Source organism: Delphinapterus leucas, chromosome 11, assembly GCF_059928025.1.
Source record: "Delphinapterus leucas isolate spDelLeu-1000000601 "Yukka" chromosome 11, BTC_Dleu_Yukka2, whole genome shotgun sequence".
NCBI classification, from domain to species: Eukaryota; Metazoa; Chordata; class Mammalia; order Artiodactyla; family Monodontidae; genus Delphinapterus; species Delphinapterus leucas.
The window spans coordinates 96729238-96750687 of record NC_143139.1 but is presented as its reverse complement, the minus strand read 5'-3'; the positions used below and the strand labels follow the sequence as shown (position 1 = coordinate 96750687).

The 21450-nt window shown below is 52.8% G+C and overlaps 1 protein-coding gene across 1 annotated transcript in view; it reads left to right on the top strand.

The window, feature by feature from the left end:
- The window catches only part of SCUBE1 (signal peptide, CUB domain and EGF like domain containing 1), a 195611-nt gene that overhangs the window by 62546 nt on the left and 111615 nt on the right, over positions 1-21450 (top strand). The window contains exons 9-10 of the mRNA XM_089921601.1: positions 1832-2088; positions 5724-5855. Of these exons, the coding sequence (XP_089777727.1) occupies positions 1832-2088; positions 5724-5855 (389 nt within the window). The remainder of the gene's footprint in view (positions 1-1831; positions 2089-5723; positions 5856-21450) is intronic.

Here is a 21450-nt window from a genome sequence, read left to right as displayed (position 1 = left end):
CCCCTGACGAACAAGCACATTAACGGGCATTGTTTCTAGTTGGTTAGAGCCCCTGAAAGGACCTGCCCTCCTGCCCCAACTCACCTTTCTTGTCCTGTTACCTAACGCACAAGAACTTTCTCCCCCAGAAACCCGAAGCCACACCACTGGGAGGAGGGCAAAATAAAGCCTGATAGCAGGGTCTCCCAAATTAAGCCACCAGCTGGAGCAACCACCTGGAAGGAAATGTCTGGTGTGATGGGGGGTAAGGCTGGCCTTCTCTGCACGTGGGGGACCCCTTGTCTCAGCCAGCAGGCCAGTGCCAAGCTGTTTGTGGTATGAAGTCAGAGTGGGAGCGAGGTGGCTGGACAGATTCAATTTTCCAGGGCTGCGGAGACTGCCTACAGAAGGTTGTGTGAGTGTGTGTGTGGTCACGTGTCTGTGTGTGAGAGGCTGCGTGCTTGAAGTGTGTGAATGTGTGTGAGGGTGTATGTGAGTGCGTGTATGAGTGAGAGCATGTATGCCTGAGGGTGTGTGTTGGGGGGTGTATGTGAGTGAGTGTGTGTGTGTGTGTGTGTGTGTGTGTGTGTTGGGGGCAGGATGGGAGCTGGTGGGGAGAGGAAAGTTGGGTGTGGGCTGGTGCAAGCAGAGTGGACAAAAAGAGGAAAGTCTTGTCTTTCAGGCAGGCCTGGAGAGCAGGAGAAGAAAAAAGGAGCTCTTATTGGTGGTTGTCAAGGAGATGGGCCTTGGGGTTTGCTGAACTTTCTTCCCTTAAAGCGTCCTGCCTGGGGCTGAGAAGGGCCATTTATTTCCAGCCTCACCTCCCAGGCGGGGGTCTCAGGTCTGAGTCCCAAAGGAGTCAGGTGTAGACTCCAGGCCAGGCCAGAGCAATTCTTGGGTGGAAAGACCTGAGGCTTGCTCTGCCTGACCCCAGCCCACCATCCCGCGGCTCTGGCACTCGGAGGCCCTAGGCCTTGCATTCTGGGGCTGGGGCGTGGGAAGGGGGGCGGTGGTGGTGGGCATCAAACTTTGCTGGGTAAGAGGTCAGCCCCAAGATGGGCTGCGCTGGCCAGGACTGACCGCAAAGCAGACACGGAGTTTTCCTGGCGTCCCTCCAGACGTGGATCCTGCGGCACTCCTATGACAAGCACGTTTATAGGCCATTGTCCTTTGGGGAGTGGTAAATAGTTCATTTGTGGGTTTTTTGTTTGTTGTTTTAACATCTTTATTGGAATATAATTGCTTTACAATGTTTTGAACGTAAATTTTTAAACGGATCTTCAGGATTTTTTCCTGTCTGGCTTCTTCGCCGCTGCATTGCCAGAGACTGGCACACAGTAGGTGCTCAATAAACATTACCGAATGGACAAACGGGCAATTCTAATTTGAGCGATTTGCGTTTCTTTCACTACAAATGGATGCCGCTGGGCCTTTCTCGACCTCCGAGGGAGGGTTGGCAGGCCCCCTCCTCTCCCGTGTGTGTGTGTGTGTGTGTGTGTGTGTGTGTGTGTGTGTTAGCACGCGCGCGCGCGCTGGTGGGTTGATGGGTACTGCCCCCAAAGGAGCGGCCACCCTCGACGACAGGGGCTGGGGGGCGCGGGTGGGGGGGCTGTGATCCAGGGACAGAGGGAGGGAGAAGCCTCAGAGGCAGCTCCAGCCTGGCCTAGACCGCGTACCCCACGGCCGAGCGATCCGGCCCCTACCCCCCACCTGCCGCCCGCCCCGAGAGGAGGGGGCGCCCCCAGATGCCCGGTCCGACCCCCGCCCCGCCCCGCCCCTCCCTTCCCCTCCCCCCGCTGGCTGGGGGCCGGCCCCCATTGGCCGGCCTCTCACGGAGCCCTGCCCCCGGCAGCACCGGGCCAATGAGCGCGCGGCTGTCAGCTCGTCAGCCGCGCCGGCTCGGAGACTGTGAGCCCGAGCGTTGGCCGCGGAACCAGCAGCTACGAGCGCTCGCCGAGCGGCCGGTCGGTGGGGTCCTCGCGCCCCGCACGCCCGCACGCACGGCCCGGCCCGCAGTGAGCATGGGCGCGGCGGCCGTGCGCTGGCACTTGTGTGTGCTGCTCGTCCTGGGCGCGCGCGGGCGGCTGGCGGGGGGCAGCGGGCTCCCAGGTAAGCCCTGAGCCGGTGGGCGGCGGGCGCTCGGCGGCGGCGGCAGGGTCCCGGCCGGGCCCCCAGCCCCGCGCCGTCGGGAGGGCCACAGCCCGCGCAGCCCCGCGCCCCGCCCTGCCTTTTTGCAAAGTAACTTCTGCGGCCGGCGCGGGGCGCCCCTCCCCGCAGCCCGGGCGGAGCGAGGCTCCCGGAGCCCGGCGGGGCCGCAGCATGGGGCGGGGTGGGCTGAAGCCCCGTGGGTGGGGGGAGTGTGAGGGCGGGAGGAAGAAAGAAAGCACGACGGCCCGCCGAGGGCCCCCCGCCATCCCCCGCTCCCCGCCTGAAGGTAGGAGGGAGTGGGGACCCCGGAGCCAGACGGGCTCTCCCACAGGGGAGACGGGAGCGCGGGCGGCAGGAGGCCCAGAGGGGAGACCCGGAGGAGGTGAGCAAGGGGAAAAGGACGGACGCAGAGAGAAAGAGAAGGGGGAGGTGATAGATGGAGAGACAGACGGACAGAAAAGGAGGCACACAAAAGGACACAGGAAAAAAACCCCAGAGAAAGACAGACTGGAAGAGTGGAGACCAGAAAGACCAAAGAGGGAAAGGAGGGAACCGAAGGGACTAAGGAGGCAAATGAGCAGCAGGAAGGAAAAGGCTCAGAAGAGGGAGGTGTGAGGGCAGGACTAAGGGATGGGAAGGAAGAGAGAGAAGGAGAGGTGCAAGCGGAGAGGCACCGGAGAAAGAGGGGGGAGGACTGGGGGGAGGGAGGAGGCGGCGAGACAGAGGGAAAGAGAGGAGGATGGAGATGGCTGGAAAGCCATGGACAGATGGACAGACAGGAGGGGGAGGGCTGAGGGAAGACACAGACGAAAGGAGATGCATGGGAACCAGAGGGAGGGGAGCCCAGACATCGGACACGGTGAGGGGGTCCAGGAGAGAGAGGCAGGAGACACAGGAGAAGGGAACCAGCATCGAGCATCAGGCATGGGGCATGGTTAGGGCAGGCAGCAGAGGCGAGGTGGGAGCTCCCCACGGATTTCACAGGGACCCCGGCACTCCACCCCTTCCCCTTCTGCTCCCTCGGGTGTCTGGAGGGGGCTGTCCCGCAAAGCTGAAGACACATTCTCTCCTCCCACATCTGACCCTGTCCCATGGAGGAGCTTCCTTCCTTTCCCTCCTTGGAGGGAGGGGAGAGACCCTGCTGCGCTCTCCCTGGCTTCTCTGAGCTCCCCTGGCTGCTGTGTGGGGCTCCCTGGGGTCTGTGTTTGGTGGCAGGAAGTCTTTCCTGGGAGTTACACCCTGAGTGAGGATGCCGGGCCATTTAAACTTTTCCACAATTGGAGCCGAGCTGTCTTTCCTGTGGCCCCAAGGGAAACTGGGCCCTACTGCCACACCCCCATGTGTCTGTGGGTGTCTCTCCTGGGCTTTGAGGTCTCTCAGCCCTGTTTGATTGTTCCTGTATGCGCCTGTCTCCCTCTCTCTTGGTCTCTCCGCTGTGTCTGTCTGCACTCCCCAGCCCCAGCCCCACCCCATGGAAGCCTTGTGCTATGAAACCACTAATGTCAAACAAGCACCTGTGATGGGAGGACTGGGCTGGGCTGTCCAGGCCAGGACTGTGGCCAGGGAACCTGCAAGAACCCATGGCCTGTGTTTCCTCTCCCTCTGTCCTCGAACTCGCGTGCCCTCTCCCCAGCACCCACCGAAAGACATGTTTAAAAGGTGTGTTGGGAGGTTGCCCCCACTGCCTCTTGGCTAACATCCATCCATTTCCATCCCACGAAGACACGTACCTACGTGTGAGACTGGGGGCACAAGGGGCTCCAGGGCCCCAGGCAGTTTACCTCCCTCATCACTGTGCACTGACCCTTGGGAAGTGGGAAGAGCTGTATCTGTGATCCATTGCCCCTGCTGGTCCTGTCTCAGAAGCGGCCCCAGTCCTCTCCCCCTAGAAGGGTGCACATTGACCCTCTCTGGTCTCTGGCTTCCTGCCCTTGAGGCTGTGCCACCCCTCTCGGGGGTCCCTCTGTGGTCACTTCTCCAGAGGGGGATGTTCTGCTGGCCCGATGTTCCTGCTGGCCCCGGGCCATCTGATGGCTGGCTCTGGTCTCCTACACAGACTGCCTCCTGGCCCCCGTTCCACCTTCCTCTGGGCAGCTGTAGAGGATGGGCTGCTCACCTGAGCAGATACAACCACCCTGAGAAGGGATGCCACCTTGTGCGTGTGTGTGTGTGCACGTGTATGTGCGTGCACGAGCATGCAGGGAGGTGATTCTGTTGTGTTTCTTTTTGATGCCTCTCTTCCTTTAGGGGCAGACTGGGGCCTTGGGGACTAGGGCACAGGAGGAAGAGTCCTGGGCGGGGGGCAGTGGTTCTCTCACAGAGGCCCCCATGCATATTTAGAGCCCAGAGGCTATTCAGGGGAGTAATTCAGAGTGGACAGTCTTGAGGGCCAGACAGGCTAGGGAGTGGCCGGAGGCGTGAAGAGAGGAGGACATTCCAGGACTTCCCCAGGCTTGCCCCTGGGGGACTGCCCTCAGGGTGGCTACTGAGAGTTCCTTGTGCTCCCCTCTGGGTCCTTCTGTCTGTCTGTCATCCATCTGTATTCTATTCTTGGCTGGCTGGAAGCAACACGGCATGTAGCAAAGCTCTGGACCTGCTTCCCTGAGGCGGAGTCCAGGCTCTGCTCCTAATGAGCTACCGACCTGCAACAGGCTTCTCTGGGCCTCAGTTTCCTCATTTATAACCCAAGGAATGAACCTAGATTACAGCTATGGTTTTCTGGCTGTGCTGTTCCGTGCTCTGAGGGTCCTCTCCCTGCCTGAGCTGTGGGGCGGGGGGAGGTGTATACACAGATACACAGAACCTATTCTACATTATTTGCCCAACAGCTGTCCCAACTGAAGGTGTATACGGGTTGCTGCGGGCAGGAGGTGGGGAGTGCCAGGGACCCTCACAACCTAACTTTACCTTGGGTTTGGAAGTTGGAATAAGAGAACCAGGACTGAACCTAGATTTCCGAGGTGGGGAGACTGGGGAGACCGGAACCGTTCCTTGAGGCCCATTAGCCCCGTCGAGGGCATGGGTCTCTGGAGGCCAGGTGAAGAATCCTTTGTTTCCGCAGCCTAGGGGCTGGGTGGGGCCCACGTTCAGATCTCCTTCGTGGGCCTGCTGGCCTCTGCTTCGTGGCCTCTGCTCAGTGCGCCGTGCTAGCCTCCATTTCCCCATCTGTAACCCAAAGGGGATGGATTTAAATTCCTCCGAGGACGCTTCTGGCTCTAAATTCTAGAATAAGGAGAGTGGAGGAGGGATGGAGAGATGCTTTGTGAGGAGAGCAAGACATACAGAGAGGCTTCTCCTCGCTCTGTTCCTAAGCCTCCGTTTTCTCATCTTTTTAGTGGGAAGAGTAGCTCTACTTACTGGAATTGTTGTGACAATAAATAAGACCCGGCATTTTGGTAACGTTGTGCTTGGCACAGAGTAGCCACCCCGAAGATGCCACCAGCCACTGCCTGTCACACCAGGTGGTCATATGATGGCTGTTACTGTTAATTACCCCGGTGATCGATGGAAGGGCGAGGGACAGAAGGAACTCCCTGCCCCGCGCTAGCTGCCCACTTCTTCAGGCCACACCTCACTCGTGGTTCTCCCTCCAACAGGGACCGTCGACGTGGACGAATGCTCGGAGGGCACAGACGACTGCCACATCGATGCCATCTGCCAGAACACGCCCAAGTCCTACAAATGCCTCTGCAAGCCAGGCTACAAGGGGGAAGGCAGGCAGTGTGAAGGTGAGCCCAGCCCTCCAGCCAGACCCGTGGGCGCCACCGTCATCGCAGGCGGCCTCTGTCAGCCTTGGGAGGGAGGCTGCGGGCTTCCCCGGGAACCTGTGCTGCTTCCTTGGAGGAGATATTTGGAGTCGTGGGGCGCTTAACTCTCCCTGGGTTTGAAAGTTTGGTTTGTTTCTTTTTTTTAAAAGAAATTGAAATGGAGCACTGAGTGATATATTTGTCCATCTGTCCCTGACTGGATGTGTGTGGGGTAAAGGCCTGGGGTGACCCCACCAAGGTCCCTAGTTTCAAATCTGAAGCTACCCGTGTACCCTGTGTAGCTTCCCCAAGGGAGCTGCGCCATAGCAGCCACAGCGCCTGTGGGGCTGGCTCAGGTCTTCTGTCTTGAGGATGAGAGCTTGGGCAGAGACTGGTGGCTGTGTGATGTCCGTCTGTCTGTCCAGCCTTCCTTCCCTGCACCTGGGGTGCTGGTTTGACCGTGTGGCCTTCGAAACCTCCTCCCTAGCAGGCTGAAGGTTGGAGGGAAGAGCAGCCTCAGCTGTCTTCGGAGCCAGGACTTTCCAAGCCGGGCAGAACCTTTGGGAACATTTGTCCCGGAGGGTCTGTGTGGTCATTCTGCCTCCGAGGGTCTGGGGCAGGGCCCAGCATCAGGGGGCTGGAGACAGCTCTCTACATGACTGCTGTGCACCCCTGAGTGAGAATCAGGATTCAAATCTTCCCTGTCTGCCCCCACTTCACAGATGAGGAAAATTGAGGCTCAGACTAGAGAAGCCTCTCCTGCAGGGTGCCCATGTTTCACAGTGGCATGGCCAGTACTCGAGCCCAGGTCTCTTAATTCCCACCCAAGGCTCTCTCGCATCTCATTATCTTCTCTCTGAGCCCTGCCAGCTTCCTTTTTCAAAGTGTGAGATTCGCGTTAGGAAAGTGGCACCTGAGAACAAGGTGGGTGCCTCTTCCTTCTGTAGAAAGCTTTACAGGAGCTGGGTTTTGTAGGAGACGCGGCTCTGCCTCCTCGGGATGCTGACATTGTTTATCCATCTCATTTGTTGGGCATCTGCTTAAGGCTGAGTGCTGGACAGATGACACTGTCCTGGATCGCGCCTGGTTTGGCCACATCCCTGGCCTCGCTTAGGGCCCAGAAGCCGGAGCGGGGAGCTGGCGCCTACCCACGGACCTCTGGAAAGAGGCCAGGCTGGAGGCAGATAGAGCAGGCTGGCTGCTGGCAGGAGCCGGACGTTAGCTTGGTGGTTCCAATTGACACATGTGAGGCTCTGTGCAACTGTTTTCTGAACTTCTGCTCTGCCCTCTGGCCAGGGAGGGCCCAGGGTGACCCCCATCTCTTCCGGTTTAAGCCCCTGACCCAGCCTGTTCCTTCTCCAGCCCAGCTCCTTAGGTCGCCTCCTGCTGTCCCCTGCCCAGGATGCCCATGCTTTGTGTCCTACCTGTTGCCCGGAAGTCCTGCAGAGTCCGCTTCCAGCTTTCCAGTCTGCTTGAGCCCAGGTTGGGGGTCACGCTCACTGGGTCCGGGGGCCTGATGTCCTCAGTGTGAGGACAAAAGAGAACGAGGCTTGTGAATGTGCTTCAGGAACTGCCAGGAGCCCTGTCTCTCCAGCCTGGCTCTGGCCTCTGCCCTCACTTCCTGAAGCGCAGAAGGCCCTGTGCCCTGGCCACACATATATATACCAGGCCAGTCCGTGTTTCTGAGACCCAGCTCAGGCTTTCCCCCTTCTGGGAGCTCCTTTCCCTCCCTTAATGTCCTGGCTAATTCCTAATGAATCTTCAGGGCATCCTGAAGATCGAATGACACACTGTGTAGCATACCAGGGCCCTGGCAGCCTCAGTGCCTGGCTCACAGTAGGTACTCAGCATACAGTACGTGCTCAGCATACAGGGGAAGGTACCATTGCTGCATTGTCATCATCGTCATCATCTCTTCTCACTGCCTCTCACAGTGGTTTTAGGCTCAGGTGACATCATGTATGGTGAAGACCTTTGAAAATCGCCCACTGCTGTATACCTCAGAGGCGATAGTCATGGTGCAACCTGGTCCCTCCCCTAAAGGAGCTTCAAGCCTAGTTGGGGTGCATGAGCTGAAATGATGTATCAGTGGAAATTCTCAAAGAACCGGTGAGGATTGTCCGGGCGGTAATTCAGCAGCTGTTGAGCTGCCGTGTGCACAGCCTGGAGAGCAACCATCAGGCACCGAAGGAGGGGCCGTTTGGCTACTTGCTCCCGAAGCGCTCTGTGGATGAGCGCTGCTGTGCGTTCTGGGGACCTGAGTGGACACTGTCCCACTTGCACTGAGGTTTTCTCATCCTGGGGGACCCACCTACAGTCATCGGTCAGAACCGGTGGAGCCTGCTGGAGGGCTCACCCGTGGGCCATCAGACCCCCACTGGCTTCCCCAGGAGGACCTTGCAGAGATTTCTGGAGGCCATGGAATCTGGAGGGGCTTGCAGGCCCTGGGCAGTAGTTGCCTAAAGGGCCTTGGGGATCATCCAGGTGTTCACTTCCTGGCTCACAGGTGGAGAAATGGAGGCCTGAGAAGGCAGGGGTCTTGTCTGAGTTGGGACTAGAGCCCAAGTTTGGTGGGCCCGTTTCTCCACGCTGCCATTTCTGCACACAAGTATTGCTATCTGGGGCTCTCAGTTCTGAGAAGAGGGAATGAACGGTCAGTACTCAGTTGAACATAGTGGTTAAAGCGTGGCCTTTGGAGCCAGACTGCTTGGGTTTAAATCCTGCCTGTGTAGCCTGGACAAGTTGCTAGACCTTCTTTTGTTTATTTGTGAAATAGAGATGATAATAGTCCTCCCTAATAAAGATGGTGTGAAAATTAAGTGAATTAATGTATATAAAGCATGTGAACAGAGCCTGGCACAGAGGACACACCGAATGAGCGTTAGCTGCTGTTACCGTGATGGTGACGGTGGTGACGGTGGCACCAACGGCGATGTTAACAGTGATGATGCTGCTGATGGCGATATTGATGAAGATGAAGTCGTTGATGATATCGATGATCGTAATGTTGTCCAGTATATGAAAGGGGTGAAGCCTTGTCTCTCCCACAACTCCCAGCTGGGAAATGGGGTGTTCTGGTTCATTGACTATTCGGATAAACCATATACATATATCCATATCACCACAGAGACGTACAGACGTGTGTGCCGTTCACAGATGACCGTTTACCAAGAATGTGCAGTAAAAGATACGAGTGACAGAAGGCTTTCCTTTGTTCTACTGACCCTACTCCAGGATTGGCAAATACCATGCCGCCACCTTCTCCCATAGCAGACATCAATAATCAATCACCAGGCCCTCCAGACAGCCATTTCTACTTTAGATGAAACCTGCTTTCCCTCCCTGGGCCCCTTTATCTGCAGGTCCTGAGCTGGTGTGGGTTTTGCAGAGCCCGGGGTTGGAGTCTGGGGGGAAATGAGTTGCCTTGTCCTAGAGATCTGATAGACTTTGCTGTTTACCGTGGTAAACACAGAGGACAGATTCTCAGCAAAGCAGGTCCAGAGAATGTGGCTTCCACAGCCTCCCTAGCTCTCCCCAGGATGAAATCAGCCTATGGCCCCGCCATGTGGGACTGAGTGAGCCTTTCGTACCCTTCACTGTGTTGCCTTGAAACTCCTGCTGCTTGAGGAAAACCCTTTAGGAAACCTGGCACCTGAAGCAGCCGGAACCCCCTTCCAGGGACGGTTTCTCACACGCCTTCAAGGCCATCTTGCCATGTGGCCAGTTCACGTGTGATGGTGATGATGGGGCTTCCACGTGTGCAGCCACTGTGTGTCCAGGGAGCAGCCTGGGGCCACATGTGGTCAGCTTAACGCTGGCAAGGGGCTTGCTGTAGCCAGAGTGAGGTGCCTCAGACATTGTGAAAGACCCTGAGCAAAGCTGAGGATAAATCAGTGTTTTCTTGATGATCTGCATTTTGACAGGATCTGAAGTTGCTTGAGGTAAACTCATGGATGTGCAGAGCTGGAGTGAACTCTACCGGGCCTCCAGGGCAGCCCCTGGGTTTTACAGATGACCGCCCCATTTGTTGCCCTCCCCAGGCCCATACAGCCCTCGTTTAGCCCACGTCGCACTACGTTGATGTTTCCCATGTGTGGGCTTCTCCAAGGCAGGGTCTGTCAGCTATGACCCCTAGAATCCAGCACCAGGCCTGGCACAGGGCTTAGAAGGCCTCTGTTGGGTGAAATGGTAGATGGATGAGTCCCAGCGGTCACCTCCTCCAGGAAGCCTTCCCTGATGCCCCAGACAGGTCAGCTGTCACCTGTAAGCATCCTTCCTTCAGAGCTCCTGTCACACTGGGTTGTGATGACCTATGTGACTTCACTCAGGGTTGGGCCCAGAGCTGGTGTTGGTGGGCAGTGAATGACCCTTATCAATCTCTGGGATATCAGGAAAGGCCTCCCAGAGCCTCCCAAGCTTTGTGGGGCTTTTTGTTTTGTTTTTAATTAATTAATTAATTTTATTTTTGGCGGTGTTGGGTCTTAGTTGCTGCGCGCTGGCTTTCTCTAGCTGCAGCGACCCCGGGCTACTCTTTGTTGTGATGCGGGGGCTTCTCACTGTGGTGGCTTCTCTTGTTGCGGAGCACGGGCTCTAGGCGCGCGGGCTTCAGTAGTTGTGGCACGAGGGCTCTGTAGTTGTGGCTTGTGGGCTCTAGAGCACAGGCTTAGTAGTTGTGGCGCACAGGCTTAGTTGCTCCGTGGTATGTGGGATCTTCCCGGACCAGGGCTCAAACCCGTGTCCCCTTCATTGGCAGGCAGATTCTTAACTGCTGTGCCACCAGGGAAGTCCAAGCCTCCCAAACTTTGAAGGTTTTATAGATGAGGAAGCTGAGGTCTGAGAGGGGAAAGGATTAGTCCAAGGATATCTGGTGGGGACCAGTGGCAGAATTAGGTTGAAGGAAATTGGGCCCAGGGAGGTCAGTCTCTAACCACATCACCCAGCTGAGAGACGGCAGGGCCTGGATTCCAACCCAGGTCAGCGGTGGGGTCCCAGCGGTGGTCCAGGCCCCTATAAGCCTGTTTGAATGCAGTGGAAGGAGTTCCTTAGCTATGGAGTGTTAGAGGGGGCTGGGGAGACCCTTTCACACCTCCCCTCACTGCCATCAGCTCATCTGAGCCAGGCCCTATGAGCCCTGATAGCTGGGAGATACCCCCTCAGCTAACCACTTTGAACTGCTGTCATTCTCTATCCTTTCCTCTCTAACCACACCCCAGCATCACTGCCTTTATCTAGCTCCTCAAACTTGCCAGCTCCTTCCTACCCCAGGCCCTTTGCACATTCTATTTCCCCATCCCTCTTCATTTAGCTAAGCTGCTATATCCCCCCTCACCAGGCGCCTTGTGCATGGGCCTTTAGGGGGCCGCCAGGGCCAGCTCTGTGCTGGCCTCCTGGTCTGAATTAGTTGGTCCTGTGTGTACTCTTTCTGCCGAGGGGGCAGACTGGGGACAAGGAAGGGGCATTTCATCCCCTCTAAATGCTTCAACTCATTTAACCTTAATTGCTTTGTTTTCATAGACATTCGCTAAGGAAAAGGACCAAATTATAGCCTGAATTGGGTCTTACTAAATCTTAATTAAAAGCTCTCATTTATAATCAGGACCAGACCCCAAACGTGGAGAAAACCATCCTCATATGGCTTGTTTAAATAACGGAGACCCTCTTGATAATCACTGTTTAGTCTGAACCAGCAGTGCACATCACCCCTTCTATGTGTACTTAATTTTTTAGACCATTTATTCAAGTGGTTTATTCCACTTGCATGTTCCAACTCGGGCCTTTTCCAAAATGTTATAATGAAAACTCTTGAGGGAAATAACTTTTTGTTTTGGCCACAGTATATCAAATATATTACTGTTTTCCCTTTTTTGTGAAAAGGAAAAGAATGACAACCTTGTGGGCATCAGAGATCACAAAATTAGCATGTATGTAATGAATGTAAGTAGTCACTTCGTGAATTTTATATCCCCAGGGTCTACTTGTCAGTCACTCAAGTTAGGTAGATTACAGGGCATGCTATTAAGTGTTTTAACAAAACTCCTAATAACACATACAGTGATCCATTTAGTTTAACATCAGAAGAAAAATCTTAAGACCAATTGGCCTTCTGAGGGAATAATGTCTATGACCTTATTCAGTCATTTTCATCATCATTATTACACACTTTATTGAGACTCCAGATAAAATTCTGCTTTCTGGGAGTCCAGGAAAGGGCAGTAGGAGGTGGGCTGGGAGCGGGGAGGAGGGGAAATTCTTCTTCAAGTCTTAAAACGTGCAATTATGCATGCTAATGTGTGCCCTGCTGAAGATGCGCTCAAGTTCAGCAGACCAGCGGGCAGGAAGAAATTGGACGTGACTTAAAATTCCAAGTTGCTGTCAGCTAGCAATTAGGCAGCGCGGCTTACAACCGGTCCCAGATCTGCTGCAGAGTTTAGGCTTCTTGGAGTCCACGTCCATTTCTGGAAGGAAAAACTGAAAGCTCAAATCGTTGGCGTTTAAGCATTGGAGGTGATTGGCTCCCTCAGCCTCAGTTTGCCCATGTGTAAAATGTGTCCACTGGACTAGATACAGTTTAGCGTCAAGAATGTTCACTGAGTACCTACTCTGTGCCAAGCCTGGTGCTGGGGCCAAGACATTTTCCTGACCTCCCTGGTTAGGGGAGAGACAGATTGGGAAAGACGTGATCATAACAGCGCGTGGGAAGTACAGCAATGGAAATACAGACCAGATTCAGTGGGGGTGAGGACGAGAGAGGGCGCGTATCTCTGCCTCGGGAGGGGGGGCTTTGAGAGGGCTCCCTGGAGAGGTGTCATCTGGGCTAAGTTAGGAAAGCAGAGCGGGTCTCTGACGTTCCTTCCAGCTCTGATGCTCCACGGGAGTGTCTGTAGCAAGGATGCAGAGGCCTGTTTTTGTCCTTGCCGACTCAGTAAGTCCAGCAAGTGACTTAACCTTCCTGAGACCTGGTTCCTTACCCATCAAACGGGAGCAATGGCACCTGCCTCCCAGAATGTGCGTTGCAGTGGGCTTGGGGGAGGGAAAGCCACCTCGCCATATGTGAGAGTGCGTTGAAGACAGCCCCAGGGCCTGCACATCGAGCTTTCTTTCTTCTCTAAATCCCCATTTCTCCTAGGGTTAGAGGGCCTCTGCCCCCACCCCCTCCCCTCGTCTCCAAGCTCCCCAGGCAGCAGGCCTCTTCGGCCCCTTCCTCCAGGCCCTCTAGCTTCCTCTTGGCCGCTTCTTGTTACAGCGGCTGGATTTGTTTTTCCATTGGAGGAATGCTAACCAGAAAAAACCATTATTTCTAAGAAAATAAACTACGGGCCTGTTGGCCTTTGAATGCTACTGAAGTGGATGGCAGCCTTCCCCAAAGGCCTTGAGACAAAGAGTGCCAGAGGGCTTGTGTGTGCCGGCAAGGTCAGGGGGTCTCAGAGGGTACTTGGAGGGGGTCCTCCAGATGCGCCAGGGCTGCAGCCCCTGGGAGGAGAGAGTGGAAAATCCCATCTGGCCAGCTTGGACTTCTGGCCTGTTAATTATGGCTGCTGCTGTGGCTCAGTCCCGCTCCCTCCGTGGGCTCCAAGATGCACCCTCTGTCCCGGAGCCACCCTACCTCTGTCTGGGCCTCCTGCCCCTTGAGTCGAGGGGAATAGAGCTGGGTGTAGGTCCGTGGAGGCCTGGGTGCCAACCTGTGTGACCTTGGGCAGGTCTGTGGACCTCTTGGGCCTTAGTGTGCTGACTGCAGAGTTCAGGGCTGGGGCCAGGATACCCCAGGCCCCTTTGGACCCCTGCAACGGGCAGCTCTGTCTTCAGTGTGCTCCTTGCCATGGTGGCGCACAGTGCGGGCTAAGTCTGTAGGGGTTCCAGGTGGGCTCCAGCTGGACTGTGAACCGCCTGTCCCTTCCCACTGACAGCCCCAAAGGCAGGCCTGGCCCAGCCGGAGCGCTGGCGGCAAGGCTGTCTCCACGTGAGATGTTCGTCTGTCTCTGGGTCACCCTCCCCCTCTGGGCTGGCAGCTCCTCGTGGCCAGGGTCTGGACTGAGGGCCAGGGGCCAGGACGGGGAAGGTGCTGGTATAGGAGGGAAGAAGTCGGGGAGGTGGCTTGATCCTCCACGAGGACCGTGGGCCCTGGCTCCCTGTTCACGGAGATGTGGGGAATTCTTCAGGTGATTGTGTCAAGGTTAGGATGGTGGAGTCTGGAACCAGCCTGCCTGGCTTCTTCCAGTTTTGGCTTTGCCACTTACTAGCTGGGCAGTCTTGCGCGAGTCACTTCAGCTCTCTGAGCCTCAGTTTCTCTTTCTGTGATGAGAGAAGTTAAGCCCTTCCTACCTGGCCTATAGTAAGGGTTTAGCCACCTGCCATTAGAAGGTGGGGGTGGGGAGTTGTTCCCGATCTTGTTGTCATTAGAAACTCCACTGGGGATTTGGAGAGAAAGAGAATTAAATCAAACTGCACCAGGGCAGCTCCGGCCCTTGCTGCTGGAGCACAGAGGGTGGCCTGTGAGGTTAGGGGAAGACGCCTGGGCTGGGAGTCTTGGTTCAAGTTGCTGTCGGCCTCGACCTGCTGATAGGTTAGCTCCGCAGTTTCCCTCTCTGGGCTCGGTTACCCCTTCAGCAAATCCAGGGGCGCATCAGTGGAGCTCTAAGACCCCAGCTTACCCATTCCAAGCGGCGGCTCAGGCTTTCAGTCAACTTTCAATGATCCTCTTGTTGAGTCCCAAGGGGGTTGGGCCCGTGGAACAGCCCCTCTGAGCCTGCAATTTGCTCAGCGGGTGGGAGAATGACCATGCCTCTGACTGGTGGGAGAGTGGTGGGAGCCTCAGCTCTGGGCTGGCAGCCTCCTGGGGCTCCTCCTCACTTGCATCTTGAACACTCGGATAGGTGAGCTCTCTGCCAACCAGGGTGCTTCGGTACCCACCAGGCCCGATGTCGGAGCCTGGGGACAGACCCCAGTGAAGGGTCCAGGGTGCTTTGGAGGGAGAAAAGGAGTAATTAACTGGTCCTTTGGGTTTGCTAGGCCAGTCCTGCCTGTTACTTGGGAACCACAAAGCCCACCTTGAGCCCGTGCTGGGCAGGTGGCATTCGAGGTCAGTCCAAGGTGAGCATCTGCACCCCAGAGACTCGCCAGCACGGTGGACGAGAGTGCCGAGAGCATTAACTTAGAAAAACAGCTGTGTTGAGGTATGATCCACATACCATACAATGCACCCACTTAAAGTATACGATTCAGTATACCCTGTACCCCTTAGCCATCACTCCCCAGCCCCCCAGTCCCCAGAAACCACTAATCTGCTTTCTGTCTCAATAGTTGTGGCCTTTCTGGAGACTTCATGTAAATGGAATCCTACAAAACGTGGTCCTTTGTGACTGAGACGGCATCCTCTGAAGTCAGGTAGCCTGGCTCACTTCCTGGCTCCACGGGTATTAGCTGTGTGACCTTGGGCAGGGCAGGTAACACCTATGAGCCTTGGTTTCCCTTGCTGTCAGAAAAAGATGTTGGTACCCACTTCTCAGGGTGCTCATAGCAAAGGGCCTGCGTACGGCCTCACACGTCCACGGAGGCTCCAGTCAAGATGGCTACTCATTCGTTCAATGCCGAGCAGACTTTTGAGGAGACACCATGCTACTGCTGAGCCTGCAGCCGAACAGGACACAGTTCTTGCCCCATGGAACTCACAGCCTCGAAGGACACATACATCACAAGTGAGAGTAGCGATAGTGTCCATTCAAGGAGCTGTGGCGTCCAGAGGGTGGGGAAGAGCCCTGTCTGCCAGGGGATCTGCAAGAGCTTCAGGGAGGAGCTGATGCTGGGGCTCAGTCTGCAGAAGGGTGTAGGTGTCTGTGAAGGGGAAGGAGCTCCGGGCAGCACAAGCAGAAGCGTGGAGGAGGCCCGAAGCCGTCCGGGCCACTGGGAGAGGTCAGCCAGCAGCTCAGACCCCATGGTTACCTTGGATCGTGGGTTGGCTGGGGGGAGGACCTTCCCACCCTCTGGCTGAGCCATGGTCATTGTGTGCAGTTAGGAATGAAAAAGTATATAGATTTGTGTTGGTTTTGCATGACCTTTGACCTTTCCCATAATTAACTGCTGGGCCCACTTCTGGCATTGTCTCAGCAGAAGGGAAACCTGATCGATGGATGCCAGGGGTCCACCGAGAGCGGGTCTCATTACTCAGTCATTACAAACCCAGAGCTTAACCCTGTGCCACCGGCAACGGGGGGGAGGCTTAATTCTTCCTGCTAGGCGGCCCTGCGAAACTACCTTCCCGCGAATGTAATTAGCCAACAAACTGGATTAAGATTTATTCACCAATAAGGACTCAACTTCCTAAGCCATACATCTCTCCCAGAATGGCTGCCTGATCTAAGGAGTGCACGGTTTTTCCTAAAGCCCCCAGACAAAGGAGAAGACATGCAAACGCCCAGCCAGGGAAGAGTTCTTTGTTAGAGCATTTGGTCTCCACTGTCTGCAAGGAATTTTGAGAAAAATGCCAATTTCAAGGGGAAGCGCGAAGGTATTTTCGGTAGTGATCTCTGAGAGCGGAGGGTGAGATGCTTTCAGAATCCCCATTTTGAGAACCTTTCCGGTCAGTCTGATTTTTAGGACTAAAATGCCCTAAGTGGTATTAAAATGAGAAGAATCTCTGACTCGTTGTAGTAGAATCTCTTATAGGCACTACAGAGTAGATATATATTTTATGGGGCAGCGAGAATCAGTTTTGAGTTAAATGAAGAAAGCCGTACTCGTCCCACTCGAGTCCTTACCAGTGTTGCTGGCACATAACCGCAGCTGTGGGATCGTGTGTGCCTACTGCCGTTTTACTATAGGAAAAGTGGAACTGCCTGACCTTTTAAAATCCCATGAGCAGCTCCCCGTGCTGTTTTTCTCTGCTCTATTGGATGTTGGAAGCTGTTTTCTGTTGGGAATTGAGTTCTCATTAAAAAAAAAAAAAATCCAGGCTGGAGAAGGAGCAGGGATGTTTAAGGCGAGCTGTTGAGACTTCTCATCCTTAGGATTCAGGTCAGATTTTTTGTCCTGCCCACTTTCTCTGGTATGAACCATCTCTGTCACTGCCCCTCAACCTCAAGAGCAGGTACAGACCTTGGAAATAAAAGCAATGATGCACGTGACATCTCCTCCCCACCTTTCTCCTTGATAACTTTTTGGAGCATGAAGCACTTTTTATAAGTATTCATCTCATGCACCCCGAGGATGTGGCTCCAACGGGAATAGAGCCTGCGTCTGAACGCAGCCCCTGGCTGGAGGCCTGAAGACAAGGTCCTCAGCCATGCTAGGCCTCGTTCTCGGCATCAGTAAAATGGAATCAGCAGTCACACCTGCTTTCCACACAGCTTCATCACTCCGATCTCTGCTTCTGTGGTCCTGTGGCCATCTTCCCTCTGTATGTCTGTGTTTTCACATGGTTTTCTCCTTCCTGTCCTAACATCCTCTCTGTGCATCTATATCCAAATTTCCTTCTTATAAGAACACCAGTCACTGGTTTAGGCCCACCCTACTCCACTGCAGCCTTACCTAAAATTTGATTACAACTGCAAAGATCCTATTTCCAAATCAAGTCCCATTCACAAGTACTGAGGGTTAGGACATCAACACTTCTTTTCGGGGGACACAGTCCAACTCACAACAGTCCTTTAAGAGTAAATATCTAGATCAGTCTCCCAAGGCAAAAGAAATAAAAGCAAAAATAAACAAATGAGACCTAATCCAACTTAAAAGCTCTTACACAGCAAAGGAAACCATAAACAAAACGAAAAGACAATGTATGGAATAGGAGAAAATATTTGCAAATGATGTGACCAACCAGGGCTTAATTTCCAAAATATACAAACAGCTCATACAACTCAGTACCGAAAAAACTAAACAAAACAAAAAACCAAAAAACCCAATCAGAAAATGGGCAGAAGATCTAAATAGACATTTCCCCAAAGAAGACATACAGATGGCCAACAGGCACATGAAAAGATGCTCAAGATCACTAATTATCAGAAACGCAAATCAAAACCACAATGGGGTAGCACCTCACGCCAGTCAGAATGGCCATCATCAAAAAGTCTACAAGTAATAAACGCTGGAGAGGGTGTGGAGAAAGGGGACGCTCCTACACTGTTGGTAGGAATCTAAGTTGGTGCAGCCACTATGGAAAACAGTATGGAGGTTCCTTAAAAAACTAAAAACAGAGCTATTATATGATCTAGCAATCCCACTCCTGGGCATATATCCAGAAAAGATGAAAACTCTAATTCAAAAAGATACACGCACCCTAATGTTCATAGCAGCACTATTTACAATAGCCAAGACATGGAGGCAACTCAAGTACCCGTCAACAGACAGTTGGTTTAGAAGATGTGAGATACACACACACGCGCGCGCGTGCACACACACACACACACACACACACACACGCACACAATGGAATATTATTCAGCCATAAAAAAGAATGAAATAATGCCATTTGCAGCAACATGGATGGACCTAGAGATTATCATACTAAGTGAAGTGAGTCAGACAGCGAAAGACAAATATTATATGATATCACTTACATGTGGAATCTAAAAAATAATACAAATGGTTCTATACGCAGAGCAGAAGCAGACTCACATACATAGAAAACAAATTTATAGTTATCAAAGGGGAAAAGGAGTGTGGGAGGAATAAATTAGGAGTATGGGATTAACAGATACAAACTACTAAGCATAAACTAGATAAGCAACAGGGATTTACCATATAGCACAGGGGACTATATTCAATATCTTGTAATAACCTATAATGGAAAAGAATCTGAAAATATATAACTGAATCACTTTGCTGTACAGCTGTAACTAACACAATATTGTAAATCAACTATACTTCAAGTTTTAAAAAAAGAGTAAAGATCTCGAGAGCTTGGCTCTGCCCCCCTCCATTCCTTTACCCTCTCTGCTCTCCAACCGCCTGTTCCTCATTCTCTGACCTTAACAGTCCTTAGAAAGTGGTCCAACATAGAGAACAGACGGGTGGCTGCCAAGGGGAGGGGTTTGGGGGAGGGATGGAGCGGGAGATAGGGGTTAGCAGATGTAAACTAGTGTATATGGGATGGATAAACAACAAGATCCTACTGTATAGCTCAGAGAGCTATATTCAGTATCCTATGATAAACCATAATGGAAAAGAATATTTTAAAAAAGAATATATATATATATATAACTGAATCACTTTGTTGTACAGAAGACGTTAATACAACATTGTAAATCAACTATACTTAAATAAAAAAAATTCTTTTTAGGTGGTCTGAGACTGATGGGCATCTTGGAGGCCTGCAGGACCTCCTCTGGGGCCGATGGCTCTTTGTTATGTTTTTTTACAATAATAAATCTACTAGCTTTGGCAGGGATTTTTTTTTTTGGTTGATTTGTTTATGTGTTTATCTCTTATGTATTAAAGGAGGAGGCTCACACGATTTTAAAGAACAAAAATTCAAGGCACATACACAGAAATCAGGGAAGGTTTGGTTTGTGAGCAGACGTTCTCCATTCAGGACGGATGCTGGGTGGGTGGGTAAAGCAGGTTGGCCTCGGAAGCCTGTGAGAGCACTTCAGGCCTGGGGATTGGAGAGGAACCGATAATTCTAAGGGGTGCTCAGATCTGGGGGAATTCTCTGGGACTGGATTAAGGGAAGAAATGTGAGCAGCAAACGTTCTTGCACTCTTCAGCGAATCAGCACCCACTGTGGCCTACATTATGGGGAGTCAAAGGAAGGAAAAGGCTAGAGTTGTTTTATGGACTCTCCAGCAATCTCTTTATAATGTCTTTTGTGTATGGTGATCGAGTAGTTTATCATTTTGATAGTGAAAATGTTGCTGTTAAAAATCATACCCAGACAGCAGGCATAAACTGGAACTATGCCAGGCAAATATGGGTGTATGATTATCCTAATTGGGGAAAGACGATTTTCTCAGACCTTATCACCCTCAAAACAGCTTGTTCAATGGAATTTTATGGATGTGGTGACTCTATAACTGATCGTGTTTCCTTCCTTGCCTTGGTTTCCAGGAAACTCAAAGTCCTATTTGAGGCCTTCCTTTTGTCATTGTGCTGGAATTACCAAATGTATTTCTGCATACACTGCCCAGCTTTCCCTTATTCTGCAACCCTCATTTCTTTTTCTTCATCCTAACATCTGTTCTTTTTGAAAACCTTTTTGTATGTATTTTGTAGGCTGTTTAGATGCAGGATGTTTGAAGTCACCGATGGATGGATGAATAGGTGTTTGGTTGGATGGATGGGTGAATGTTTAGCTGGATAGATGGATGAACAAGTAGGGGTGCGTGTGTGTGTGTGTGTGTGTGTGTGTTTGGATAGATGCGTGGGTGTTTGGATCAATGAGTAGATGGATAGATGGTTAGACATTTAGATGAATAAGTATTTAGATAAATAGATGCTTAGGTGAATGGAAGGATGGGTGTCTGGCTGAATATTTAGATGGATGGATGCATGCTTGCATGGGTGGATGTTTGACTGGATAAGTGGGTGGGGGATAGGTGATTGGATAAATGGAAGGGTGGTCAGCTGACTGGATATTTAGATGGATAGCTTTTAGCCTGCATAGACAAATGGAAGGGTGGCATCTGAGTGAACAGCTTATTGGAGGGACTAGATGGATGGATAGTGGGTGGGTGGATGGATGTTTGGATGAGTGGATGCATGACTGACTGGCTGGCTATCTGGGTTGATGGGTAGGTGCACACACAAGTGTGTGTGTGTATGGATGTGGCGCAAGTGGAAGGATGAAGGTGTGAATGGACGTTTTGATGATTAGATTACACTTTCTTGGTACATAGGGTAAATGTGCCAAGAGTGAAATAACATATATAAAGTGCTTTGCCTATCAATGCCTGGCATGTCATGGGCATTCTAACTTACTAGAAAGGATATGGGCTTTGTAAACTGAGAGACACTTGTTTTGATCCTTGCCCTACCACTTACTATGTGACCTTGAGCAATTACCTCTCCGCCCTTTACTTTGCTTAACCATAAAATGGAGTTAAAATACCTACTCCAGAGGGTTGCTGTGAAAATTAAATAAGCTGGTATATGTTTCAGGAGTAGATACCTGCATACTGAGGTACAGCACAAGAGAGAGAGAATTCTTCTGCCCAAGCATGGAATAAAAGTCCTTCTCCTCGGTCTGACTGATCCAGCCTAAGTCATGTGCCCACCCTGGGACCCGCAGCAGTTGCTATGCCATCTACTGTCTGAGTTAGACTATTCAGGCTCCACCCGGACAGGTGGAATCAGGCCATCTTTTTTTTTTTTTTTTTTTGGCTGTGTTGGGTCTTCGTTGCTGTGCGTGGGCTTTCTCTAGTTGCGGTGAACAGGGGCTACTCTTTGTTGCGGTGCACGGGCTTCTCATTGCTGTGGCTTCTCTTTTTGCGGAGCACGGGCTCTAGGTGCGCAGGCTTCAGTAGTTGTGGCACGTGGGCTCAGTAGTTGTGGCTTGCGGGCTCTAGAGCTCAGGCTCAGTAGTTGTGGTGCACGGGCTTAGTTGCTCCGCGGCATGTGGGATCTTGCCGGGCCAGGGCTCGAACCCCTG